General features: G+C 42.2%; 1 protein-coding gene across 3 annotated transcripts in view; it reads left to right on the top strand.

Annotated features, from left to right (window-relative positions):
- The first annotated feature begins 1536 nt into the window (after positions 1-1536).
- tdrd1 (tudor domain containing 1) overlaps positions 1537-17496 on the top strand; it is an 87966-nt gene continuing 72006 nt past the window's right edge. For all 3 annotated transcript variants that reach the window (XM_021575467.2, XM_036955615.1, XM_021575466.2), the window contains exons 1-6: positions 1537-1636; positions 2180-2337; positions 13406-13452; positions 13567-13624; positions 13946-14063; positions 14525-14588. In XM_021575467.2, the coding sequence (XP_021431142.2) occupies positions 2190-2337; positions 13406-13452; positions 13567-13624; positions 13946-14063; positions 14525-14588 (435 nt within the window). In that variant the 5' untranslated portion in view covers positions 1537-1636; positions 2180-2189. The remainder of the gene's footprint in view (positions 1637-2179; positions 2338-13405; positions 13453-13566; positions 13625-13945; positions 14064-14524; positions 14589-17496) is intronic.

The raw sequence follows: 17496 nt of genomic DNA, 5'->3' as shown, positions 1-17496 counted from the left end.
ACCCTAACATAACATATCTGATTCAGCTAGTTGAGGATCATGTTCCAGGCCCTGACCAAATTGCAGATAATGTATTGCATCAACCAATAGTTGCATTCCACGTCCTTTGCATGTCACGTCATCAACTGCGCAGTCGGGTATTAGATTGTTATACCGCTATATCATATGGGTTCCATTCCTGCCTGACTACATTGCAAACGCCTGTCAGATCTCACAAAGCTTGGATAGGTGTTTAACATATCAGCTAACCACATCCTATGATATAGGAATGTAATGCCCGACAGTAGATGACATGGCGCACAACCATAGGTTGATACAATGCAACGTCTTCAAGGTAATCAGGCAGGAACACCACCAGTATGTGGTTAGATGATATGTTCACCACAGGCCTCGCGTGGCCATCCTTCCAAATCTTGTCTTGGAAGTCTGGAGAAATCCAGTATAGGATTCTGGGTTTGGATGGGAGGGTAGATTTTAGTTCAGACCCTTATCTAACGCACCTAACTAACTGGATGAATAGTTGAATCATGTTAGTTATTACTGGGTTTGGAGCGAAAACATACAGGGTAGTAGCTCCAGTTGGTCAGCCCTGCAATAGTGATTTGGGATTTGTAATTTTTTTAAAATAAATGTAGAGGCCAATAAATCAATAAATAATCTGAACAATTTATGCTAATCTATTCCGCTAAGTATCCGTTATAATACACCCAGAAGTTATGAAGCAATGAAGACCCATGGAACGCACCCGTGTCGACCAGCGACGTGTCCGCGGGTTTGCAAAGCAACCGTACGTAGCCTTGCAATGAACGCACCGGTGTAGACCTGCAACCTGGGACTGGCCCGAAGGCTAGCAACGCGACCACGGGCTAGCAATGTCAGTGCAATGCTCACTTATTATTTATCAATTACCATTTTGCATCCTATGGCGGGCAAGGGAGGTCTGGGTGTCGGCGTGCTGGAAATGTGATCTCGCGTTATTGTGTCATTGTTAGTACAGTACATCTACACCACGATGTGAAACGTTGATTTGAACCTTCTGACCAACTAGTGGGTCAGGCGGCGCCCCACTGTTTGATTCATATCGCTTGATTTCTTATAATAGTTGATAATTATATCGACTGATTGCAATTGTATCGCGTGCACCGACAGAGGTGCAACCGATGAATATGCTTTAGACAAAACACAAGTATACATTTTGAAACATAAACAATATTTCCTCAGTTTGCCACTTGAAATTACAATATGGAGGGTCGTTCTAATGAAACTTCACAGTCAGAACAACGAACTTCCGATAACTCCGACAGCACATGAACGCCCCAAATATCTCACCTGGACAGGTTAAAATAAAGGACACATTTGAAAAACGAACACCATTAATTTGTCTACCCTATTGCCTCTTTAATTCACAAAAGGGCTCTAGAGGGCATAGATGATCTAAATAGCATAAAAGTATAATACAAAACCAATAAATATATATTTTTTGGTATATAGACAATGTAGACGTAGAACAAAAAAATAGCAATTAGCACGCGCAAAATGTGGAGCGCAGCGCAGCGCGTGGACATTGTCTAGTCCAGCGCGTGGGTGGATATCAGAAACGGAAAGGCACAACACCACGTGTGACGGTGAAAGACAGGTACATTCACATTTATCACCAAATTACATAACAAAGAATGACGTTCTCATTGGAAAAATTCACGTCTTTCAAGTTTACACTATAAATGGCTTTATATTCCAATTAGTTTTTATGCAGCCTTTGGGTTTAGCTACAAAATAATTGGCTAGCGTCTCGCTGAGTTTGCCAGTTCATTTCGTTAGTAGTTAACGTTACAGGAGATGGCTAAATAGTTAATTTACTAGAAAGTTAAGTAGTGATTAGATAGCTAGACTAATTGAAAACTTGTCTTCCAATGATATGGTGCAAACTCAAGGTCACTTAACTAGCTAGTTATATTGGGACACATCTTGCTAGCTATATTTCGAAGGCACATAACTTTTCACGATGATAGGAGAGGAAAATAACTACGTTCACCACCAGTTGGCTAGCTAGTAGTCATTCGTCAAACAACTTGGCTAGCTACATGGTTGCTCGCAAACGACGTGCCAAATAAATCTTGTAGTGATATGGTAATGTTTCAACAACCTAGCTAAGACTGTTTTAATATGCTCTTTGATTTAGGTTTGACAGCATGATCATGAACCGTGGATCTTTCCAAAACGTGATGCAACCCAACATGCCTTTGAGGAGGCCGTCAACCAGCCCAGCAGGTGCCACTGCAACCCCAAGGGTCCCTGGCTCAACACCAGACCGGCCTCTAGCGATCTCCAACGGGGATGGTATTTGTATGAATGTGCTATGCAATGTGTCAAATGATAGTTGATTAGTGAAAATGTCATTTTGAAATACAGCTCCTGGATTTATTTAACTGTAATGGCTGCTTGATATTCATAATTGTCATGCTGAATGTCTGTTATGAATACTGTAGTGATTTATTTAGGTAGGGTGTTAGGGGTCAAAATTATATTATGGTTCTGGTATTATACTTTGGATTCCATGCTATAGAGAAGCTTCTCAGGAACACAGAACACTTTATTTCATGCGGATACGACTTAACATTGCTGAGATCTTGTTTTCAAGTGATTGGAAAAGGTCAAAAAGGTTGCGGACTGGTCAATGTTAATCCCTAGTCAGTAGGGATGCATCGGAATCGGACAATATTAGATAAAAATGTCAACATCGGTTGGTGTCTAGTTGAACCTGTTATGGTTGAAATCCTGATACCGGGATCGATATGACAGCTACCAGTGAAAATAGAGGGCGCCAAAATTCAAACCACAGATTACAATTCCTAAAACATACATGTGTCTTATATCATTTAAAATCTATTTTCGTTGTTAATCCCACCAAAGTGTCCGATTTCAAATAGGCTTTTCAGCAAAAGCACTCTACAAACGATTGTTAGGTCTCCACCAAACCATAATAAGCACAGCCATTTTCCAGCAAAATGTAGTCTTCACAAAAAACAGAAATAAAGAGAATTAATCACTAACCTTGAATTATCTTCATCAGATGACACTCATAGGACTTCATGTTACACAATACATGTATGTTTCGTTTGATAAAGTTCATATTTATCAAAATATGAGTTTACATTGGCGCGTTACATTCACTAGTTCCAAAAACATCCAGTGATTTTGCATAGCAACATCATTCAACAGAAATACTAATCATAAATATAGATGATAATACAAGTTATACACATGGAATTATAGATATACCTCTCCTTAATGCAACCGCTGGGTCAGATTTCAAAAAAACTTTACGGAAAAAGAAATGCATGCAATAATCTGAGACGGCGCTCAATTTAAAAACATCATAGCCTCAAAGATGGCGTCAACATAAACAAGAAATTACATGATAAATATTCCCTTACCTTTGATGATCTACATCAGAAAACACTCCAGGAATCCCAGATCCAGAATAAATGTTTGTTTTGTTCGAAAATGTCCTTTATTTATGTCCAAATACCTTCTTTTGTTAGACGGTTTGGTATACATCTCCAAACTCTAATTCTGGTCAGTGTTATATCGGACAAAAAAATCAAAAAGTGATATTACCGGTCGAAGAAACATTTTAAACTAAGTACAGAATCAATCATTAGGATGTTTTTAACATATAGCTTCAATAAAGTTCCAACCGGAGTACTCCTTCTTGTCTTCGTGAGCAATGGAACGCAAATGACTGCCATGAGGAAAAAGTGAGATCACAAAATGGCTGCTACATAGACCTCTTTAGAATTTCTATTGATGGTTGACATCTAGTGTAGAGGTCGACCGATTAATCGGAATGGTCGATTTAATTAGGGCCGATTTCAAGTTTTCATAACAATCGGAAATCTGTATTTTTGTGCGCTTGATTTACCAATTTTTAAAAATATATATTTTTACACCTTTATTTAATCTTTTAACTAGGCAAGTCAGTTAAGAACACATTCTTATTTTCAATGATGGCCTAGGAACGGTGGGTTATAACTGCCTTTTTCAGGGGCAGAACGACAGATTTTCACCTTGTCAGCTCGGGGGATCCAATCTTGCAACCTTAACTAGTCCAACGCAATAACGACCTGCCTCTCTCTCGTTGCACTCCACAAGGAGTTACGCGAATGCAGTAAACCAAGGTAAGTTGCTAGCTAGCATTAAACTTATCTTATAAAAAACAATCAATCATGATCACTAGTTAACTACACATGGTTGATGATATTACTAGATATTATCTAGCGTGTCCTGCATTGCATATACAGTGCCTTGCGAAAGTATTCGGCCCCCTTGAACTTTGCGACCTTTTGCCACATTTAAGGCTTCAAACATAAAGATATAAAACTGTATTTTTTTGTGAATAATCAACAAGTGAGACACAATCATGAAGTGGAATGACATTTATTGGATATTTCAAACTTTTTTAACAAATCAAAAACTGAAAAATTGGGCGTGCAAAATTATTCAGCCCCTTTACTTTCAGTGCAGCAAACTCTTTCCAGAAGTTCAGTGAGGATCTCTGAATGATCCAATGTTGACTTAAATGACTAATGATGATAAATACAATTCACCTGTGTGTAATCAAGTCTCCGTATAAATGCACCTGCACTGTGATAGTCCCAGAGGTCCGTTAAAAGCGCAGAGAGCATCAGGAAGAACAAGGAACACACCAGGCAGGTCCGAGATACTGTTGTGAAGAAGTTTAAAGCCGGATTTGGATACAAAAAGATTTCCCAAGCTTTAAACATCCCAAGGAGCACTGTGCAAGCGATAATATTGAAATGGAAGGAGTATCAGACCACTGTAAATCTACCAAGACCTGGCCGTCCCTCTAAACTTTCAGCTCATACAAGGAGAAGACTGATCAGAGATGCAGCCAAGAGGCCCATGATCACTCTGGATGAACTGCAGAGATCTACAGCTGAGGTGGGAGACTCTGTCCATAGGACAACAATCAGTCGTATATTGCACAAATCTGGCCTTTATGGAAGAGTGGCAAGAAGAAAGCCATTTCTTAAAGATATCCATAAAAAGTGTCGTTTAAAAAGTTTGCCACAAGCCACCTGTGAGACACACCAAACGTGGAAGAAGGTGCTCTGGTCAGATGAAACCAAAATTGAACTTTTTGGCAACAATGCAAAACGTTATGTTTGGCGTAAAAGCAACACAGCTGAACACACCATCCCCACTGTCAAACATGGTGGTGGCAGCATCATGGTTTGGGCCTGCTTTTCTTCAGCAGGGACAGGGAAGATGGTTAAAATTGATGGGAAGATGGATGGAGCCAAATACAGGACCATTCTGGAAGAAAACCTGATGGAGTCTGCAAAAGACCTGAGACTGGGACGGAGATTTGTCTTCCAACAAGACAATGATCCAAAACATAAAGCAAAATCTACAATGGAATGGTTCAAAAATAAACATATCCAGGTGTTAGAATGGCCAAGTCAAAGTCCAGACCTGAATCCAATCGAGAATCTGTGGAAAGAACTGAAAACTGCTGTTCACAAATGCTCTCCATCCAACCTCACTGAGCTCGAGCTGTTTTGCAAGGAGGAATGGGAAAAAAATTCAGTCTCTCGATGTGCAAAACTGATAGAGACATACCCCAAGCGACTTACAGCTGTAATCGCAGCAAAAGGTGGCGCTACAAAGTATTAATTTAAGGGGGCTGAATAATTTTGCACGCCCAATTTTTCAGTTTTTGATTTGTTAAAAAAGTTTGAAATATCCAATAAATGTCGTTCCACTTCATGATTGTGTCCCACTTGTTGTTGATTCTTCACAAAAAAATACAGTTTTATATCTTTATGTTTGAAGCCTGAAATGTGGCAAAAGGTCGCAAAGTTCAAGGGGGCCGAATACTTTCGCAAGGCACTGTAATCTGACTGAGCATACAAGTATCTGACTGAGCGGTGGTAGGCAGACGCAGGCGTGTAAACATTCATTCAAACAGCATTTTCGTGCTTTTTGCCAGCAACTCTTCGTTGTGCATCAAGCATTGCGCTGTTTATGTCTTCAAGCCTATCAACTCCCGAGATGAGGCTTGTGTAACCGAAGTGAAATGGCTAGCTAGTTAGCGCTAATTGTCGTTGTGTTGCTGTTTCGAGCCCAGGGAGGAGCGAGGAGAGGCACGGAAGCAATACTGATACACTGGCAATACTAAAGTGCCTATAAGAACATCCAATAGTCAAAGGTTAATGAAATACAAATGTTGTATAGCAAAATAGTCCTATAATAACTACAACCTAAAACTTCTTACCTGGGAATATTGAAGACTCATGTTAAAAGGATCCACCAGCTTTCATATGTTCTCATGTTCTGAGCAAGGAACTGAAACGTTAGCTTTCCTAAATGGCACATATTTTACATGGAACATATTGCACTTTTACTTTTCCAACACTTCGTTTTTGCATTATTTAAACCAAATTGAACATGTTTCAATATTTACTTGAGGCTAAATCGATTTTATTGATGTATTATATTAAGTTAAAATAAGTTTTAATTCAGTATTGTTGTAATTGTCATTATTACAAATAAATAAATAAATTGTCAGATTTAAATCGGTATCGGCTTTTATGGTCCTCCAATAATCGGTATCGGCATTGAAAAATCATAATCGGTCGACCTCTAATCTAGTGGAACCCCTAGGCAGTGCAACATCATTCACATCTCAAGGGGATTTCATTGGGGACTCTTTTGAATACATACAATCTCAGGTTTCTGACTTCCTGTTTAGATTTCAACTCAGGATTTTGCCTGCCAATATGAGTTCTGTTATCACAGACATCATTCAAACAGTTTTAGAAACTTTAGTGTTTTCTGTCCAATACTAATAATAATATGCAAATATTAGCAACTATGACTGAGGAGCAGGCCGTTTGATATGGGCACCTTTCATCCAAGCTACTCAGTACTGCCCCTGCAGCCATAAGAAGTTAACGCCGACGTTAAAACCGATGTCAAAGCTACCTTGCATACCTATATAATGTAATGACGCCACGTAAAATTTTGCGCAACACAGCATTCCTAACCTAGCCCACAATGTCTGTTGTGTGGATCGAGCAGTCAACAAGTCGAGCAGTCATTTGTAAGAGGAAAACAATTTCAGCGAGACAACTCAAAGGCGAAATACATTAAAGCCAAGATAATGGAATTCATTGCCCTTGACAATCAACTGTTCTCTGTCGTGGGTGATGTTGGCTTTCGCCGACTGGTCGAGCACCGTTACACTCTACCAAGTGCGCTATTTTTTAGATGTTGTCCTACCGGAGTTACACAGTAATAGCGTCACTGCTATTAGCTTCACGACATACTATGGAACGCCGATTGGGTCTTTGCGTGTCAAAAAAGATACAGTAGCACTGTCAAAGCTGTGCAAACAAGCAAACACCGGCCAGGAACGATGTGTTTACAATACCGCGTTTGTAATAAAGCATCATTTGTTGGACTACTGGGGTAGTAGCTTTGGCTCGGTACCTACCTAGCACCAATACAGCCAGCCTGAAAACAATGACCAGTAGAAACTGCAGCCATTTTCATTATTCTTAGCAATGATTTAGGAATCCTTGTGAGTAAGTATTAGCAAGGTTGCCACTTGTTCGCTTATTGAAATTGAACTTCAATTCATGAAAATAAATAACTAGCCAGCTACTTAACCCTGTTGCCCAAAGCTACTTCCGGCGCCGACAGAGATGGCCGCCTCGCTTCGCGTTCCTAGGAAACTATGCAGTTTTTTGTTTTTTTACGTGTTATTTCTAACATTAGTACCCCAGCTCATCTTAGGTTTCATTACATACAGTCGAGAAGAACTACTGAATATAAGATCAGCATCAACTCACCATCAGTACTACCAAGAATATGTTTTTCGCGACGCGGATCCTGTGTTCTGCCTTACAAACAGGACAACTGAGTGGATTCCATGCAGCGACCCAAAAAAACAACAACTCCGAAAAAGAGGGAAACGAGGCGGTCTTCTGGTCAGACTCCGGAGACGGGCACATCGTGCACCACTCCCTAGCATTCTTCTTGCCAATGTCCAGTCTCTTGACAACAAGGTTGATGAAATCCGAGCAAGGGTAGCATTCCAGAGGGACATCAGAGACTGTAACGTTCTTTGCTTCACGGAAACGTGGCTCACTGGAGAGACTCTATCCGAAGCGGTGCAGCCAACGGGTTTCTCCACACATCGCGCAGACAGAAACAAACAACTTTCTGGTAAGAAGAGGGGCGGCGGCGTATGCCTTATGACTAACGTGACATGGTGTGATGAAAGAAACATACAGGAACTCAAATCCTTCTGTTCATCTGATTTAGAATTCCTCACAATCAAATGTAGACCGCATTATCTACCAAGAGAATTCTCTTCGATTATAATCACAGCCGTATACATCCCCCCCCAAGCAGACACATCAATGGCTCTGAACGAACTTTATTTAACTCTTTGCAAACTGGAAAACATTAATCCGGAGGCTGCATTCATTGTAGCTGGGGATTTTAACAAGGCTAATCTGAAAACAAGACTCCCTAAATTTTATCAGCATATCGATTGCGCAACCAGGGGTGGAAAGATCTTGGATCATTGTTACTCTAACTTCCGCGACGCATATAAGGCCCTGCCCCGCCCCCCTTTCGGAAAAGCTGACCACGACTCCATTTTGTTGATCCCTGCCTACAGACAGAAACTAAAACAAGAGGCTCCCACGCTGAGGTCTGTCCAACGCTGGTCCGACCAAGCTGACTCCACACTCCAAGACTGCTTCCACCACGTGGACTGGGACATGTTTCGTATTGCGTCAGACAACAACATTGACGAATACGCTGATTTGGTGTGTGAGTTCATTAGAACGTGCGTTGAAGATGTCGTTCCCATAGCAACGATTAAAACATTCCCTAACCAGAAACCGTGGATTGATGGCAGCATTCGCGTGAAACTGAAAGCGCGAACCACTGCTTTTAATCAGGGGAAGGTGTCTGGTAACATGACCGAATACAAACAGTGCAGCTATTCCCTCCGCAAGGCTATCAAACAAGCTAAACGTCAGTACAGAGACAAAGTAGAATCTCAATTCCACGGCTCAGACACAAGAGGCATGTGGCAGGGTCTACAGTCAATCACGGACTACAGGAAGAAATCCAGCCCAGTCACGGACCAGGATGTCCTGCTCCCAGGCAGACTAAACAACTTTTTTGCCCGCTTTGAGGACAATACAGTGCCACTGACACGGCCGGCAACGAAAACATGCGGTCTCTCCTTCACTGCAGCCGAGGTGAGTAAGACATTTAAACGTGTTAACCCTCGCAAGGCTGCAGGCCCAGACGGCATCCCCAGCCGCGCCCTCAGAGCATGCGCAGACCAGCTGGCCGGTGTGTTTACGGACATATTCAATCAATCCCTATACCAGTCTGCTGTTCCCACATGCTTCAAGAGGGCCACCATTGTTCCTGTTCCCAAGAAAGCTAAGGTAACTGAGCTAAACGACTACCGCCCCGTAGCACTCACTTCCGTCATCATGAAGTGCTTTGAGAGACTAGTCAAGGACCATATCACCTCCACCCTACCTGACACCCTAGACCCACTCCAATTTGCTTACCGCCCAAATAGGTCCACAGACGATGCAATCTCAACCACACTGCACACTGCCCTAACCCATCTGGACAAGAGGAATACCTATGTGAGAATGCTGTTCATTGACTACAGCTCGGCATTCAACACCATAGTACCCTCCAAGCTCGTCATCAAGCTCGAGACCCTGGGTCTCGACCCCGCCCTGTGCAACTGGGTACTGGACTTCCTGACGGGCCGCCCCCAGGTGGTGAGGGTAGGCAACAACATCTCCTCCCCGCTGATCCTCAACACTGGGGCCCCACAAGGGTGCGTTCTGAGCCCTCTCCTGTACTCCCTGTTCACCCACGACTGCGTGGCCACGCACGCCTCCAACTCAATCATCAAGTTTGCGGACGACACAACAGTGGTAGGCTTGATTACCAACAACGACGAGACGGCCTACAGGGAGGAGGTGAGGGCCCTCGGAGTGTGGTGTCAGGAAAATAACCTCACACTCAACGTCAACAAAACTAAGCAGAGGGAACACCCCCCTATCCACATCGATGGAACAGTAGTGGAGAGGGTAGCAAGTTTTAAGTTCCTCGGCATACACATCACAGACAAACTGAATTGGTCCACTCACACAGACAGCATTGTGAAGAAGGCGCAGCAGCGCCTCTTCAACCTCAGGAGGCTGAAGAAATTTGGCTTGTCACCAAAAGCACTCACAAACTTCTACAGATGCACAATCGAGAGCATCCTGGCGGGCTGTATCACCGCCTGGTACGGCAACTGCTCCGCCCTCAACCGTAAGGCTCTCCAGAGGGTGGTGAGGTCTGCACAACGCATCACCGGGGTCAAACTACCTGCCCTCCAGGACACCTACACCACCCGATGTCACAGGAAGGCCATAAAGATCATCAAGGACATCAACCACCCGAGCCACTGCCTGTTCACCCCGCTATCATCCAGAAGGCGAGGTCAGTACAGGTGCATCAAAGCTGGGACCGAGAGACTGAAAAACAGCTTCTATCTCAAGGCCATCAGACTGTTAAACAGCCACCACTAACATTGAGTGGCTGCTGCCAACACACTGACACTGACTCAACTCCAGCCACTTTAATAATGGGAATTGATGGGAAATGATGTAAATATATCACTAGCCACTTTAAACAATGCTACCTTATATAATGTTACTTACCCTACATTATTCATCTCATATGCATACGTATATACTGTACTCTATATCATCGACTGTATCCTTATGTAATACATGTATCACTAGCCACTTTAAACTATGCCACTTTGTTTACATACTCATCTCATTTGTACATACTGTACTCGATACCATCTACTGTATCTTGCCTATGCTGCTCTGTACCATCACTCATCATATATCCTTATGTACATATTCTTTATCCCCTTACACTGTGTACAAGACAGTAGTTTTGGAATTGTTAGATAGATTACTTGTTGGTTATTACTGCATTGTTGGAACTAGAAGCACAAGCATTTCGCTACACTCGCATTAACATCTGCTAACCATGTGTATGTGACAAATACAATTTGATTTGATTTGATTTAACGTTACAAGTAGCCAGCTAGCTTCATCTGGCTTGTGAGGCTCGACTGGACTGCGCTGTGAAGCTAGCCACAATAAGGATTAGGCACAATATACACTGCTCAAAAAAATAAAGGGAACACTTAAACAACACAATGTAACACCAAGTCAATCACACTTCTGTGAAATCAAACTGTCCACTTAGGAAGCAACACTGATTGACAATAAATTTCACATGCTGTTGTGCAAATGGAATAGACAACAGGTGGAAATTATAGGCAATTAGCAAGACACCCCCAATAAAGGAGTGGTTCTGCAGGTGGGGACCACAGACCACTTCTCAGTTCCTATGCTTCCTGGCTGATGTTTTGGTCACTTTTGAATGCTAGCGGTGCTTTCACTCTAGTGGTAGCATGAGACGGAATCGACAACCCACACAAGTGGCTCAGGTAGTGCAGCTCATCCAGGATGGAACATCAATGTGAGCTGTTGCAAGACGGTTTGCTGTGTCTGTCAGCGTAGTGTCCAGAGCATGGAGGCGCTACCAGGAGACAGGCCAGTACATCAGGAGACGTAGAGGAGGCCGTAGGAGGGCAGCAACCCAGCAGCAGGACCGCTACCTCCGCCTTTGTGCAAGGAGGAGCACTGCCAGAGCCCTGCAAAATGACCTCCAGCAGGCTACAAATGTGCATGTGTCTGCTCGAAAGGTCAGAAACAGACTCCAAGAGGGTGGTATGAGGACCCAATGTCCACAGGTGGGGGTTGTGCTTACAGCCCAACACCGTGCAGGACGTTTGGCATTTGCCAGAGAACACCAAGAATGGCAAATTTGCCACTGGCGCTCTGTGCTCTTCACAGATGAAAGCAGGTTCACACTGAGCACATGTGACAGACGTGACAGTCTGGAGACGCCGTGGAGAACGTTCTGCTGCCTGCAACATCCTCCAGCATGACCGGTTTGGCGGTGGGTCAGTCATGGTGTGGGGTGGCATTTCTTTGGGGGGCCGCACAGCCCTCCATGTGCTCGCCAGAGGTAGCCTGACTGCCATTAGGTACCGAGATGAGATCCTCAGAGCCCTTGTGAGACCATATGTTGGCCCTGGGTTTCTCCTAATGTAAGACAATGCTAGACCTAATGTGGCTGGAGTGTGTCAGCAGTTCCTGCAAGAGGAAGAAATTGATGCTATGGACTGGCCCGCCTGTTCCCCAGACCTGAATCCAATTGAGCACATCTGGGACATCATGTCTCGCACCATCCACCAACGCCACGTTGCACCACAGACTGTCCAGGAGTTGGCGTTAGCTTTAGTCCAGGTCTGAGAAGAGATCCCTCAGGAGACCATCCGCCACCTCATCAGGAGCATGCCCAGGCGTTGTAGGGATGTCATACAGGCACGTGGAGGCCACACACACTACTGAGCCTAATTTTGACTTGTTTTAAGGACATTACATCAAAGTTGGATCAGCCTGTAGTGTGGTTTTCCACTTTAATTTTGAGTGTGACTCCAAATCCAGACCTCCATGGATTGATAAATTTGATTTCCATTGATCATTTGTGTGATTTTGTTGTTAGTTGAATGTGCTATGTAAAGAAAAAAGTATTTAATAAGAATATTTAATTCATTCAGATCTAGGATGTGTTATTTTAGTGTTCCCTTTATTTTTTTGAGCAGTGTATAATTAGCGGTTTGCCTTCAAAATAAAAGTTTGACAGTGATGTAAATGAATACAAATACTTTTATTTTGAAGGCTAACTTCAAAGTCCACTATTGTGGCTAATCCTTATTGTGGCTAGCTTCACATAGATGGGTGCGACCACCATTAATCAAATAAGAACTGTCTTAGAAATTAGGGTTATTGTAGATGACACCTAGCTAACTATAGCTACTGAAACAGATGTCGTTTTGCTATGTTTTTGGGGAAGAACATTGTTTGCATCCATGAGCTAGCTAGCTTTTTTTTTAATGACCAGCACTGTAGGTGCGTGAGATCAGCATCATAGCATAGGTATCATTGTGACAAATGAAATACGAGTGAAACTGTAATCAATGTGTAATAACTACGTAAAACATTAATGAACGTGTTCAATTATTACGTTATGTGCAGTCATATTCACATGCAAGTTTTCAAATGATTTGTATTTTTACATTTATTTGACTGCTGTTTTTTGTCGAATTCTCGCATGGCGTCCATTGTTTGTTGCGTCACCTAACACCCTAATTCTAGCATGTAAATACTGATAATTATTTTCTTTGTCAAAGCCGAGGCCAGCCGAAAAGAAACCACTGTACTCACAAACGGCTCTATGGTATGCATTTATTATTTTTCAATTGTAATATCAATTTTCTATTTCTCAAATGTAAGGCCTACCTGAAAGGCAGTGACAACATGTGTAACATCCATCTGTTATTTTCCCTTGTAGAAAACAGCCTCTATGCCCCCATTCACTGTTAAGTTGTGCAACTACTGCAGTCAGCAAGGTTGGTCTTATTTCCCTGCTAATTTCTCATTGATGCATCACTTTGTTTGTCTTGTTCTACGGCATACTGTGAACAGGATTACTGTTACAGTGTATAACATAGGAGAAGCTTTCATGTTAACTCGCACTCAAATTACTACCTGTTTAGCAGCACGTGTCCCGCATTGGAAGGTGTATCCATAATCGGTAGACATTTCTTATTAAATCCGCATCCTTTAAATCACTGAATTGTGCACAACAAATCATTAAAGCCAGTTGTTGGATGCTATTGATCGACGTCTATAACCTGGGCTAGAATTGAATAAACCTTCATCTTTTACAGGTAACCTTCGCTGTACGCGCTGCAAGAAGACCTGCTACTGCTCAGTGGCTTGCCAGTCAGAGGACTGGAATGCACACAGGCACATGTGCAAGCCCAGTACCCCAGATACTCCCACAAGGTGAATATCTAACTAATCATGGTTTATGTTGGCTCAATCAAAGGTGATTTGTTGAATTGGATGTTTTAGTGCTGGGCAGGTAACTTTAACCCTTCTTTTTGCTTCATTTTTTACTTCATGTTGAGCTTAAAGGGGCAGTATGCGATTGCTAGATCCATTTCTGGACTTTTAAATGAGTGATATACCCAATGATTCTTGAAGAAAATGACTTAGTTTAACATACTCCATCAGAACCCAAAATATAAGCATTTTTTTATGAATCCATTGTTTGTACAATGTAATTGTAAATGAACACAGTATACCCTTTAAACATGGTGAGAACTATAATTTTGATCTCCGCTTATTACCTAATCAGTGGTGGGGTGTTTGCTTTGTTATTTTGAACTGCAGATTGTCCCTTTAAAAAACTTCTAAAATGCACCTTTCCCCCCCTCTTTTTTTACACCCTTCATCTCAAAAAGTGATAAGCCAAAGGAAATCCCAGCTTCACCGATGGGAAATGGGCAGAACCTGTCAGACTCCAAGGTATCATTTCTTCTGTGTTTATACGCTGTGGAGAAAAACACACTTTTTTAAATTGGCAAAATTTCTGATGCCCTACTCTGTAGTGATGTAAAGTTTGGCTCTTTTTACTGACTCAATCTGAACTTGTTCAGTCAAAATAAATCTTTAGATTTATTTGTTTCAGTAATGCCCAGAGCATGTAGGACCCCCTACCGGTGAACGATGAACTAAAAACTCAAAAGAATCATGTTTCTACAAGCCTCTCGTTCAATATAGGGGGCTTATTGGAGCTGTCATTTGTGACAGACTTATAAGTGTGCTTCAAACAATGTACATTTTGTAATGGTTTTGACTTGAGGTTATTATTTATAGGGGTGCCAGGTAGGTTGTGCCTACCAGAGAAAAAACATTGGTTTCTCCTTTTGGTTTGGGAGGGAATGAGTCCCATCTGGTCCGTCAAGTCTACACCAATACAAAGGACTTATGTAAAAGTCAGGATGGAAATAAACTTTTCATAAACCCTTAACATTGGAAAGAACTTAAAAAACAACTATTCTTTTGTGTGGGTTGTATTAGCAACATCAATGATTACACACACACATATAATATCACAATGTCCTGTACCTCGGGCCTAAAAAGAGTCCAGCCCGGTAAAGGAGTTCAGTGAACTCAAGTGACTTTTGTCACGCAATGTTTGTCCGTTCATTCAGTGTAGCGGAAACCCAGTATTAATCATACAAACAATATAACAATAATATTACCACAGAACTTTAAAGCGTATCAACTCTTACTAAGTCCTCAACTACAACTAACTACATAAATCATCACAGTATACATCACATCAAAAAAATGAAATACCGTCTACAAAAAGGTTGTAGTCAGTCGGTCAGTCAGTCAGTCAGTCAGACAATCCAGTCCGCCAACAGATCTCCAGCGGAGAAAGGCCACGAAGAACAGAGAGGTGTAGTCCACGGACGCAAAGAGTGGATCCGATCCTGGGTAAACTCTATTAGGCTACAAAACACACATTTAAAGGCAACAAAACAAACGGAATAGAGAAGCTTCGGAACTGAGGGTTGAACACATCCTCATTCACGTCTCCATCACAACCCCACTTTTGCGCAGCTGATGCTGGCCATTTAATTGGGAATTAAAGGGAAAGCCCCCTATTGGAAGGAGAAGCACTGAGACGGTTCAGAATAATTCAGGGCCGTCACAATTTGTGATTGACAGGCATTCAAATAAGATAATTCCTTGATACTGCATATGTTGGCTGAAGCGGAAAATTACATTTCAATCATGCTACAGAGCAGAGCTAGACCGATACTGATTGAATAAACTCCTCGATTGAGAATGACTATTGGCGGAATGCAATTGCTTGACTGCTGCGAGGGAGATTGCAAACGATATTGTGCCAAACTGCAGCAGACCCCAACCCCCCCAAATGATTCATTGTCGAGTTGAAATTTGTTGAGCAGAGACGAGCTGTGTTTTTGTTCTACAAAGCTATTTCCATCGATAATAATCAATTCATTGCATTCATTCATTGCACCATGCGATCGATTATTAATTCTAAACATGTAGTTTTCTTCTCTTTGCTTCCTGCAGCATGATCTATTTCTCTCTGCATACTTATACAGTTGGTGGTTAGAGCACATCTCCGGAGTCACTGAGCCAGAGGAGAGCATATTAATCCTGCTCTAAATAATTGTTTTCAAACTGCACATCACTACTGCTCTGACTCGAGTTGCTTAGAAAATTAGAGTGAGGGCCAGAATAGAGCACTGCTTACTACAGTGAGGCTGTTAAAGGAATATTAATGGAGCTGATACGAGTTAGTAATAAAGTGTTTATTTATAAAAAAATAAATAATTTGTACCTCTTTTTCTCACCAATTTTGTGGTATCCAATTGTTTTTAGTAGCTACTATCTTGTCTCATCGCTACAACTCCCGTACGGGCTTGGGAGAGACGAAGGTTGAAAGTCATGCGTCCTCCGATACACAACCCAACCAAGCCGCACTGTTTCTTAACACAGCGCGCATCCAACCCGGGTCCAACCCGACACCAATGTGTCGGAGGCAACCTTGGCTAGCGCGCACTGCGCCTGGCCCGCCACAGGAGCTGCTGGTGCGCGATGAGACAACATCGGTAGGATATCCCTACCGGCCAAGCCCTCCCTAACCCGGACGGCGCTAGGCCACCCGGGAGGCTAGTAAGTGTATTTCAACTTAAACATTAATAATAATTACAAATATATATATATATTTCCTTTTGTATTTGTACTTATTTTGTACTTAACTTCTGCCTTGAGCTACTACTATTCCTGGTCCAGCAGCATAAGACAGTTACTTACATACAGTTTAAAATACTACATGACATTACATTTCACACCTTACCCAACACATTCAGTGTTTTCCCTCAGGCCACCATTCCACAACCACATATTTACAATACAACATCCATGTGCAAGTGTGTGTAGAGTGCTTGTGTTATGTATTATGTGCCTGTCTCTTCACAGTCCCTTCTGTTCCATAAGGTGTATATTTATCTGTATTTTAAATCCGATTTTACTGCTTTCATCAGTTACCTGATGTGGAATAGAGTTCCATGTAGCCATGCCTCTATGTAGTACTGTGCCACCCTGTTCTGAGCCAATTGCAATTTTCCAAAGTCCTTTTTTGTGGCACCTGACCACACGACTGAACAGTAGTCCATGTGCGACAAAACTAGCGCCTGTAGGACCTTCCTTGTTGATAGTGTTGTTAAAAAGGCAGAGCGGCGCTTTGTTATCGACAGACTTCTCCCCAATTTAGCTACTGCTGTAGCAACATGTTTGGACCATGACAGTTTATAATCCAGGGTTACTCCAAGCAGTTTAGTCACAAACTTCCTCAATTTCCACACCATTTATTACAAGTTTAGTTAAG

The sequence above is a fragment of the Oncorhynchus mykiss genome, chromosome 20, assembly GCF_013265735.2.
Source record: "Oncorhynchus mykiss isolate Arlee chromosome 20, USDA_OmykA_1.1, whole genome shotgun sequence".
Lineage (NCBI taxonomy): Eukaryota > Metazoa > Chordata > Actinopteri > Salmoniformes > Salmonidae > Oncorhynchus > Oncorhynchus mykiss.
The sequence above is the reverse complement of the archived record's forward strand: the minus strand, read 5'-3'. Positions and strand labels throughout refer to the sequence as shown.